Source organism: Olea europaea, unplaced genomic scaffold, assembly GCF_002742605.1.
Source record: "Olea europaea var. sylvestris unplaced genomic scaffold, O_europaea_v1 scaffold789, whole genome shotgun sequence".
Taxonomy (NCBI): domain Eukaryota; kingdom Viridiplantae; phylum Streptophyta; class Magnoliopsida; order Lamiales; family Oleaceae; genus Olea; species Olea europaea.
This window is the reverse complement of record NW_019266317.1, coordinates 128363-140528: the sequence shown is the minus strand read 5'-3', so window position 1 is coordinate 140528 and position 12166 is coordinate 128363. Positions and strand designations below refer to the sequence as shown.

Genomic DNA, 12166 nt, shown 5'->3' with positions numbered 1-12166 from the left:
TATTTTTCCTTTTTTTTTTTTTTTTTTTTTTTTGTAAAAACAGATTTTTAATGAGTAAATTATTTTTTTCGCGTATTAGCCTGACTTGAAATTTTTTTAGCCCGATCTTGAATTCAAACCTAAATTTGTCCCTGGTTACGATGAAAATATTCTGGAAAAGAAGATAGAAAACCAAGTATGAATGGAAATGCATCATCATATGACATTGCGAGTGTCAGTAACCTTCTTTGAGCTTATTTAGGCGATCATATTTAGGACAATAGCATTTTAACCTTGTATATATAACTTATTTATTTTAGTTATATTTGTTTGTTTGTGTGATATGCAAAATAAATAAAAATAAAAATTGAAAACTTTGAAAAAATAATAATATTGTATGTGTAATTGTGTGAGTTGGATATCATTGTCAATTAATGATTACTATTATCTGAAATTATTTACGATACACAAATTGTAACTAGATGATGCAATTTTTGTTTATTTTTTATTTTTTTTTATACTTGTTTGTATGAGATCGTATTATCTTGATCCCAGTTTTGGTATTGATTATCATTTATTTTGGATTAGTTATATTGATAGAATAAGTTGAATGAAGTTACAATGTGTTTAATTGGCTTTATTTTCTATGAAATTTTTCATTTTCCCACCAGAATTATTACTTTTGGGGTGTTTGAATGACAATTTTTTCCGTAAAAAATATATTCCAAATTTTTTCATACTTGCAATCAAATGTATCTTTAAATCTTTATAAACTAAGATCAAATATGTAGCAAATGAACTTATTATCCTGTTGAAAGGGTAGTTTAGGAGTGGTTGATCCGATGTTGGGAACTATTTAGATATATGTTAATTAAGTGCTTTTTGAATATTTTTGTGGAATTTTTTTTGGCTAAAAGGTAGAACTTAGGTAATAACCATATACTAATGTTTGATTTCAATTTATAGATGTATGACGATATGTTTTGCAAGTAAGAAATCCCTTTGACATCTGATCTGCAAATATTTCTCAGTGTGAAAATACAAAGCTAGGGGGCTAATCTTTGAAAAGGTAGAATTTGGGTAATAACCATATACTAAGGTTTGACTTCAATTTATAGATGCATGACAATTGTTTTGGAAGTAAGAAATCCCTTTGACATCTCTTCATCTGCAAATAATTCTTAGTGTGAAAACACAAAACTAAGGGGCTAATCTTTGAAATAAGCAAATTTGCAGAGTCCCAAATGAAAAAGACATTACATTAGCACTGGCATGTAGAAAAAAGTTACCTACATTATTTTAAAGCTATTCTTCAGCAATCTGTTCATATTCATCGCCAACTTTTAGGAGACGATCTACCGAGGAAGAAAGCTACTTGCAATATAGAGTGAAAATTCCTTTCAAAAATCAAAGAAAATATCTAAAAAAGGAATCATGGATATAATTAAAAATAAAAGAAAAATGCAAAAAGGTATGTTAAGACAGTGTCAAAACAATTATTAAGCATTGTTTGTGTCTGGCTATGTCTAGAATACTTAATTTGAGATTTAGACTTCTATTGAAAGGTTGTTGTCTTAATTAAAGCTTGGGGGTTGAGACATTTAAAGTAGAGAGAATCATCACATATCAGGTTACCAACTTTCATTGTTAGAATCCAACCATATTTGAGAGGGGGTAAAAAAATTTGTTGTGAAATCAACCTTAGAATAAACGCCCTATATTTGTTATTGGGCCCAAAAAAAACAAAAACAAAAAAACAAAAAAAAAAAAAAAAAAAAAAAAAAAAAAAAAAAAAAAAACAAAAAAATAGGAGGAAGAAGAAGAAAAGTTTGGCGGTACAACTCACGAAAGAGAAATGTTATATTTGTCTCTTAATGATCGAAAGTAACTAAATTAAAAAGTTCATGATGATTAAATTACAGGCATCAATTTAAAAAAAATTAATAATAAAAAATTAATTTTATTTGCATCATTTATGAACTTTTTTATTAATAGTCAAATGATTTCAATACTTGATGTGAGTTCGAAAAAGTTATTTAATGTTATATTTTCGTTTATTTGCTTGTTTGTTTAGTAAATAGTTTTGCTCGGATGGAACGATAGTTTAAGTTTAGGTTATGTACTTATCCAGATCTTTATTCCTATTTATTTATTGCTAGATTGAGTAAATATCTACTTGATTTTGTGAAAATTATGTTATTTGTAGGAAAACTCCAAAATGAATGCAATAGGTGTGTGAAATAGGTATTAAATTGGAACTTAACGGGGTTGATTCAAAGAAATTGAATATCATCCGATATGCAATCAATCAATGGACCGTGCTACATAACCATAGAGGATGACACTTCGGTTGACATAGCGCATGCACATGGGGGAGGTCGGGATTATTTTATTCATGGGACCCAAACCTCGGTTGTGAGTGCTATGTCACCCATTGTGTCAAAGCCTATGTTCGTTTGACTTAATTCTCAATCAATTTGACGTAGTGATGGAGCAATCAGAGGAGATCCATGAGATCGTGTAGGCTCGCCCATATATGATCACATGGGACTTTTTGGGCAACTGGGCCCATTCTCCTATTATAAATATAATTCTCTTTGGAATTTAATTGGGTCACGATTTTTATCCAATGTTTGGGACCTATAAACACTTGCCTTAATCAACAGTTATTAAAAAAAAAAAAAAAAGGAGAGCTCAAAAATTGGAAATATCATTAAATCAATCAAGAAGATAGGGTTTCATATTTTACAAGAAGAAGACGAATTCATGATATGCGATCATCGATATACTCAGTATACGCAATTTTTCAAGGCTGAATTATTACAAGCTAGCTTACATTCCTATTTGATTTTACTATCCTCTTTTTTGTATGAGATCGGGTAAAGATTTCTGTCTCCTTTGAGCTCTTCACTACTATCTTCTTTGATCTCTTATCAATGCCACTTTACATTGTTGCTATCTTCGTAATCATCACTGGGATCTGCTTTGAGCTCTTTGCTACTATCTTCTAACGCTTCTATTTTCATGAGATATGCATCCTCTTATCTCATCTTTAGACAATTTTTTCTGGTGGTTTTTGATCAAAATGATGAGACCTAGTTACCTTCATTTTAGTTCCCATAGACAAGTCTAATTTTTTGACCTCAAAATGATGATCAACAAATTCCTCTCATCTATCCAAAACTTTCTTCTCCTAAACTCATTGATTCAATGCTCAAGCAGAAGCAAGAGTAATCACTATTTGAAATGAGGATACTTAGATTTGCATATCCTCATCAGTTCCCGACATAGCCTATCCATAGATTTCTATCGAGATCTTGGGGGTAAGCACGCCTTTTTATGTTTGAGCCACATGGCATTCATTGATTAGTGAACTTATCAAAATCTGTTAGATTTTTATGTTTTATTTACTTGTTGACATGTTCCTCATTCATTGGTTATGAAGTCATGCTTTACATTCACACTCATGTGTGCTTTAATAATAATTTCTACTAACATTGAATAGCTGGTGAAAGCAAAGTACATTTGATTTGTTCTCTGTTTACGCTCGAGATTGATTATAAAGCTTTTGAGTTACAAATGCTCGCTTATTTTATCATGGGCTCACAAGTGCTTTAGTCGAGATCGGTTGATTTTGGAAAAGGTTCCTTCTAATCCTCTATAAATTTTAATTGTCAACAGTGAGTATCAACATATTTTATTAAAGACTCTTGATAGTAAGGTCATATTATATCAAACATGGAAGAAGAGGAGGAGGAAGAGGTTTTTCTTCTTGGACAAGAGCCTAGAGAAAAAATTTGTCCTACTTAATATTTGGAGGAATTTGGGACTAAAATCTTGATTCCCAGCTAGCATTTTGGATGAATTTGGTTTTTCATTTTCCTTCTGTAGGAAAGGAAAATGGGAAGCAAACGTTTTCAATTTTCACCTCAACATCTGGGAAAATGAGTGGATTTGAAGAAAGTACAGAGAAATCTACATTAGAGTGCGTTGAACATTGTTCTGCATTAATTTATTTATGGCTTAGAGTTCTATAAATTGTGTTATATAGTTGATACCCGGAGCCTATGATTTAATCACAAATGGAACCAAGATATTATTAGGATGCTGCTATTTACATCTACAGTTTTTATATAAACATCTCACTATATATACATTCCTATTAAAATATTAAAAAATTTTAAAAATTACTATTTTATGATTTTAGATGAAGATGGTATTTATTATTATTATTATTATTATTATTATTATTATTATTATTATTATTATTAGTAGTAGTAGTAGTAGTAGCTCATAATTTTAGTTGTATGTGTTTCGGCTAATAATTTTAAGTTTGTTTCTTTTGTAATATAAGAATATTTGGACAGATATTAAAACTTATTTTGAATTTTCTCGTATCTTTTATCTGTCAAATCAATACTCAAAAAAACATAAAAAGTAATATTTTATTTTTGGGTAATTAGTACAAAGTATCCTTACTTTCAATGTTATTATTGAAAACGTTTATACCTTTCATTTTTTGACATTTTCACTTATATCTTCGTGCGGAAGTGCACTGTGGTGGACTGGCGGTCTCGCAGAGTGGGGAGAGCCGGAGAGACTAGAGAGAGCATTCTACTTTATAGATTCACATCTATATATATATATATATAGAGAGAGAGAGAGAGAGAGAGAGAGAGAGCAACAGGAGTGGGAAGTAATTAAGGTTTATGATTAAATTTGGTGGGGTGGGCGGATGGAGTTACGTTTGGTATGTAAATTAATGTAATTTTGTAATGTTATTATTAATATTGAATTAATATCTTATCTTTGTATAAACAAACTTTAGATCGATTTTTAAAACTAGATCTTGAAAGATATGGTTGGGTATGATTTCCACTTTCTATAATTTTTGAAAAAAAAAAAAGAGGAGCGAGTGTCTCTATGAAATAGTTAGTATAAATTCCATAAAGATTTACCTAATTTGCTTCTTCTTTTTAATCAAGCATTCTACTTTATAGATTCACATCTATATATCTCTATGTACGCTTGGCAGTATTAGCTAAATTGAATTGCCTCACAAATTCACTTTAACACTAGAACTAGGTCAACCAGACATGCACCGCTTATCCCCATCCAACAAAAATAAAATAAATCAAAAAAAAAATGGGCCCTTGTTGAAACTGTCGGTGCATTAAGTAACACAGACTAATAATTGAAATAATAATAATAATTAATTAATTAAGAGATGACAAAAAAATTTGATAAAAAATTTAGTAAATTTTGTTAAATGTTTATGAAATATATAGTAGAAAAGTTGATTAGAATTTTGGATTACATTAAGCCCTTGTTAGTAGGGATTAAAATCAGTTTTTAGTGAATATTGATAAAAGTTAATAAAATGTTTAGTTGAAAAGTTACGGGGTATCGTGAAATATGTTTGTTAAAACTAATTATTGACTTTGATTTTGATAAAATTTTAGATTTTAGTCACTACCAAATATGAGCTAAATATGTAGTTAAAATTAATTATTGATTTTAACTTTAATCTATTAATAATTTGGTCACAAATTATTGAATTATTGGTCACAAGTAATTTCTTGGTTACAATTAAAAATTTTATAGGTCACAAATTATTTCACAATCACAAATTTATCAAATTAATAAGTCATGTATTATTTCTTGGTCACTAATCACAACTTTTAAAAGTCACTGATTATTTTATGATTACAAAATATCAAATTAATTGACAACAAATTATGTTTAGGTCACAAAGTATCAAATTATTGATCACAAATTAACAATTTTTAGGGCACATATTACTTATTGGTTACAATTTAATCTATTTCATTTGATCACATATTGTTTATTATTCACACGTTAACCAATAACCACCACCATCGCCATCATAACTGCATCAACCACAACACCACCACACACAACATCACCACGTCACAGTCACACCTCCGCCGCCACCACCTCACAATCTAAAATAGAAACAAAAACACCGTCTAAGGAAGCGGCACTACGAACACTGCTTGGCTCTCAGATCAACACAGCACAGCGACGATCTGAATATGTTGCTGCATGTTGCTCTCAAATCCATGCCACAAATGGTGTGGCTTCTCTATGCTTGGCGATGGGAGAGAGGCGACATGGGGTGTGAAAAACGGCGATGGCGTGACGTGTAATGAAAAGAAAGACCGAAGACGGAGAAGGAGACGACAGAGCAAATTCACAACGAAGTGCACAGCTGCACGATGGCGTTCGAAAGTTTTCTGTGAAAGATGGCGGTTCACGTGAGGGAAAAGAGAGATATAGAGAGAGAGAAACGAGAGTGGAAAGTAATTAGGATTTATGATTAAATTTGGTGGGGTGAGTGGATGGAAGTAGGTTTAGTATGTAAATTAATTTAATTTTAAATTAATATCTGATTTATGTATAAACAAACTTCATATCTGATTTTTGAAATTGGATCTTGAAAGATATAGTTAGATGCAATTTCCACTTTATATAATTTTTGAAAAAAAAGGTGCGAGCATCTATATGAAATTGTTAGTTATAACTTCCATAAATATTTACCTAATTTTGCTTCTTTCTTTTTTAATCAAGCATTGTACTTTATAGATTCACACGTATAAATCTTTTTTTTTTTTTTTTTTACAAGGTGTCCTATCTAGACTAATCCTTGGGTCTGTGATCCGGCCCCTCTTCACACAGTCCGGTTAATCGCAGGATGTGCCTCCAACTGGTCAGGGTCAAGCGCTCTCCACCTGGTCTGACAAAGTGCCAAGCAAGCCAATCCAAGTTGCACCTTGCCTTCCAAGAATAATCCTTGCCTTCCAAGTTCCCACTTGCCTTCCAAGAATAAATCCTTGCCTTCCAAATGTTCCCTTGCCTTCCAAGAATAAATCCTTGCCTTCCAAGAGCCCCATGTTTCGAACTCACGACCTCTGCTCTACCAGGTTTGACAGCGTCCGTCCTTTGCCAGTGGAGAAGTGCCCTGGGGGGCCACACGTATAAATCTCTATATACGCTTGGCAATATTAACTAAATTGAATTGCATCACAATTTCACTTTAAGTCTTTAACACTAGATCTAGGTCAACCAGACGTGCACCCCATATCCCAACCCATCAAAAATAAAGAAATAATATAAAAATAAAAAGAATGGGCCCTTGTTGAAACAGTCGGTGCATCATGTAACACAGACAGAATTAAGAGGTGACGAAAAAATTGATAAAAATTTTAGTAAAATTTGTTAAATATTGATGAAATATATAGTAGAAAAGTTGATACGAATTTAGGATCACATTAACTTCTTGCTTAGTAGGGATTAAAATCAGGTTTTTAGCGGATATTCATAAAATTTAATAAAATATTTTAGTTGAAAGTTGTGGATCCCATGAAATATATTGCTAAAACTAATTATTGGCTTTGACTTTGATAAAATTTTAGATTTTATTTACTACCAAACATGGGCTAAATGTTTAGTCAAAATTAATTGTTGACTTTAACCTTGATTTAACAAACTTTCTAAGTTATCCGAACAATTACTAAAAAATAAAATTAGGCAAATAGTTAAACCATGAACAGATTTCATTCACTTGGAGTTCAAGTTTACATTGATTCAACTAAATTTCTTTCTTTGATTTTTGATATATAGAAATTGAACAAGATGAACACCACATATAATTACCTCTAATTAGCTAGCCCAACAATGGACAAGAATGCCCTCTTCACACTCTTCATGGGGTAGTAGTGCCTGCTAATCTTGCTCGAACTTCCATTTCCATTACCAAAACACAATGTTGATGTGGGAGAAATGGATTCTTGGCCTTCTTCATATAGCCCGAAATGGATAGCTGACGTTGAACTTGCCACAGAATACTTGGAAGTGTTTGATGGCCGATTCATCGGTGTGGAAGGGGCTGAATTCGAGGATAAAGAGAGCGATGAAGACGATGAAAATGATGGTGAAATGCTAATTTTCTTGGAAGAAACTCGTGGAATAATGGAAGAAAAGATTTTCGAGTTTTTTGAATTCTTTCTCTGCATGGAATTATTAGGGCTGAATGTATAAGAAGGTGGTGGCGTGAGTGGCGGCAGAGGGTTGTCCGAATACGTGTGTTTTGGGGTGCCCGGCTGAGACTCCCACACGAATGGAACAGAACCAGCAGCGCCATCGTAGTACGACGTTCTGAAAGATGAATCCCCGGCCGCGGAGGAGGAGAAGGAGGAGGAGTTTCTCTTCTTTGACAAGAGCCTAGAGAAAAATTTGTCACCTTGCTTTATTTGAAGGAATTTGGAAGTAAAATCTTGATTCCCAGTTTGCATTTTTGATGAATTTGCTTTTGCCATTTCCTTCTAGAGGAAAGGGAAGGGGGCAAAAAAATAAAAATAGGAAGGAAAAGAAATCAGTTTTACCTCAAGATCTGAAAAATGAGTAAAATTGAAGAAAGTATAGAGGAATCTGGCTCAGTGTTGCATTGGACATTGCTCTACGTTAATTTATTTATGGGTCTAGAGTTCAAGAAAATATATTAAAAATTTATTGGGCAATATAGTTAATATACGGAGCATATGCTCTATTGACTTTTATTTCAGAAATGGACCCAATATATTATTATTGACAACAAAATACGTAGCAATAACTACTTAAATTTATTTTTAATAAATTCCTTTTTATATTAAATAAAAGAATAATTCTGCATGTATAGATTACTGTATCACCGAAATTGGCCAGAAATCTTACATATGTAGACCCCATGTGATGATAAGAAAATGCCAAAAATAATCTCACCCACCCCTGCGGTGAGTTTTCAATTGTACTTCTGTGAAAGGATTTTTTGTACACGTAGAGGTCCAAAATAAAAATGATTGTGTATCGGTGGCATTGTTAGTAAGGTGCAACACTATATATGATTGTGAAATATGGTGAAAAGAAAAACTCCAATTAAAAGAAGATGACAAATTCAGGTGACACCGACTCTATTGAAGAAGAAAAAAAGCATCTTTGCCTGAATTTTGGTGACACGTTGGTTGATCGACCCTCACATCGTGCGTGAATCCCGTGTGAATTAAAAAATGTCGACCACATGTGTGTATGTATTCGGTCATCCCCTATGTCAACTCGTATGTTCGTGTAGCTCGGTCTATTGAAGAAAACAAGCATAGCTAATTCCACAATCGGCCGAATGGCATGATTCCAAGTTTCACCGACATAAACTCGTCAAGTTTTTAAACTCAACTACTTCTATCTAAGAAGCTGGAAGTACAGACCTTGAAGTGACCAAAATAGATGTCAGAATCTAAAAGTATGGAGAGTGTACCAGTTTGATATTTAATCTTAAACCTAACATTGCAAACATATAAATTTATGAAATATGAGGTTGCAAACCTCCCTAACTTCGTAATTGAATAAAAACTATGGCTCAAGATCGTAAAATTATTCAAGTCACATAATTAAATATAAAATCCATCAAACGAACCATTTTTGCTACTAAGAAATAAAACCAACGTTACTGAGATTTTAACTTCGAATAATTCATCTTTAATTTTCGATCCTTGGTCCACCAGCACCACCATTCTTTCCATTCAATTCGAATGTTTACTATGTCAAAAACAGATCTCAAGTTGAGGCCGAAGATTCGGAATATAACTGTTTTGGCTGGAAATTGATGTTGGATAATATTTTTATTTTATTTCATTTCTTTGACTTCTTTTCTCGTCTAGTTGACACCTAATACTCTCAAATCTTCATAGTGAGGTCCATCACAACTTTAGAATATTTTTCGTCATTCTTCTCTATTTCTAACTTGTTTTCTCCAATTATTCATTATGTCCTGAGTTTTACCTATTAAACGCAATACATAACAAATAGATAAAATTTCAATAAAAAAAACTATAAAATGTCATTATTTAAGGCTCCGAATAAGTGTTTATAATATACTTATCATGTTTGACAGTGATTTTTGTTTTTGCCTCTCCTTTTTGTTGAAGAATTAGTAAGAAAACTATCTTAAATCAACTTTATCTAAATGTTCTTTCAATCAGATAATACATTTTCTCAAAGTTATAAAGATACATTCAAAAACAGCTTTTAATTTCAAAAGGAGATATCGAAAAATTCAGCCTCATTAAAAGGGGTTCAGAGAGAAAAGCACTGAATGTAGTAGCATTCAACTAACTCAACTTGCACATTTATCATATGAAATAACTAGTGCACTCATTTACTACTCCTTGAATGGTTAGTGAAAAAAGTTAGGTTGTTGCGTAGTAACTGTGGATTCTAGAATGTATAATATACGAATAATTTATACATGGACGACTCGATAGGAACTTCTTGACACTTACATGTAGCGTACGGCCTTAATTCTCAGGTGATCAAAGCAACTTTAGAAATAACTCTAAGGCCATAGTTTATTTCGGCTGCAGAATGTAACAACGTGGTTTAATATCATCATTTATAGATAGAGAGACGTAACATGGAAGTGGTGATCCTACTTGTAGTGTCCATGAACTATGTGGTGGACTAAGCTTGTGTACCACCGCACGCTATTTCCGTTTGCACATTGCTACATGTATATCATTGTATATATTTTAATTTACACTTTGTTACGTAACATTATCTTATTAGACAGTTTACATTTCAAACAAAATTTTCATCCAATTGACACTTGATGACAATGTAAATGTCAATCAAAGTGTCAAAAATCAATATACAAATAGCAATATTTTTTATTATTTGATTCAGTGCAGTACTTGTCTAATAATAATGACACAAAGTTCAATTATGACAGTTGATACTATCGTACCTAAGGATGTTTCTTATTGCAAGCATATGGTTTATATGAAAAGAAAATAAAATTTAGGTAATTGAACTGTTTAGAAATTATTTGCATAAAAATTTTCAATTAAATGTTTTTGATCGATTTTATTTTTAATCTAGAAATATTATATTTGTCTATTTTTTATTGTTAGAAGAGAGAACGAGTAGATGAGAGAGAAAGAGAGAGTGAATTACCTAGAAAATATAAACATATTCCCCATAAAGAAAATATTTTATTATTTTCAAGGAAAATACAATCACTTGAACAAAAGTGGAAAAATATTTTTCATGAAAAAAATATCAATCAAACGATACAAAAGTATGAATTTGGTTGGAAAAAAATGATATTTTAAATGAAAAATATTGACAATCAAACACACTCTAATAGATTTATTATCGAGAAATCCACTCTTCACTTAATGGAGTAATAGAGTAGTATGATTGGTTAGTTAAGATCGGTCACATTAGCTTGTGTCGATCAATTCGTTTTATTACCTATTCAGCCCCCGTTTGGCTCCCATTTTCGAAAAATGAAAATAAGTTGAATAGTATTTTTTTTTTTTTAAATGAGTAGTTGAAAAAGAAGGAAAAGTTTTTTTATTTACGTGTAACATTATTTTATAGAAAATTGTGTGGTTAAAAATATGAGAGAGAAAAATGAAATTTAATGAGACCAAACGGGGCTCAATGAATAATTTTGACTATTTATGGTCAACTAATACAAAGCAAGTTCTATGTATAACTATGATAATTCACCCAATAGATCTTGTCCGAGTATTAATACAAAATTATTTCCATCTGTGCAAAGAATTAATTTATGTGATTATTGGTAATTTCTTAATATAATTATATTAAATCAACTCTTAATATAATTTAATTGGTCCAATCAAAAAGCATGAAAAGGCAGTGGTAGAACAATTGAATGTGAAAGAATCCAGCTTACCGTGTACTGCTGCGGACTCGACGGCCGAAAACCATCTGAGTCAACGTGCATTCTCCCCTATGCACGTGACCTCACACTCTATTCCTTCCTCCCATATGCCAATCGTCTAATAATATTAAAATCCAAATTAAGAAATGATATTGTAGTGTTGAAGGTAACATTATTTATTGAAAATATATTTATACCCAAACCAATTATTTGAAGGTAATTGGGTCCTATTTAATTTATTTAAATAAATATATTTTTCCTAACATTTTTTTATTGAAAATATATTTATAGCCAAACAAATTATTTCAGGGTTACTGGGTCCTATTTAATTTATTTAAATAAATATATGTCATACTAATAAAATAATGATTTTAGACATAACTAAAACTTAAATTAAATTTCTTTTACCATCAAAATACAACTATATATATATATATATATATATAT

At 31.3% G+C, this 12166-nt stretch overlaps 1 protein-coding gene across 1 annotated transcript; it reads right to left on the bottom strand.

Moving 5' to 3' along the window:
• Positions 1 to 7236: 7236 nt before the first annotated feature.
• On the bottom strand, positions 7237 to 8451 carry LOC111391407. The gene has a single exon (XM_023016619.1). It carries the CDS (start codon positions 8316 to 8318, stop codon positions 7659 to 7661), a length of 660 nt encoding a protein of 219 aa, XP_022872387.1. The 5' UTR covers positions 8319 to 8451; the 3' UTR covers positions 7237 to 7658.
• Positions 8452 to 12166: the final 3715 nt, after the last annotated feature.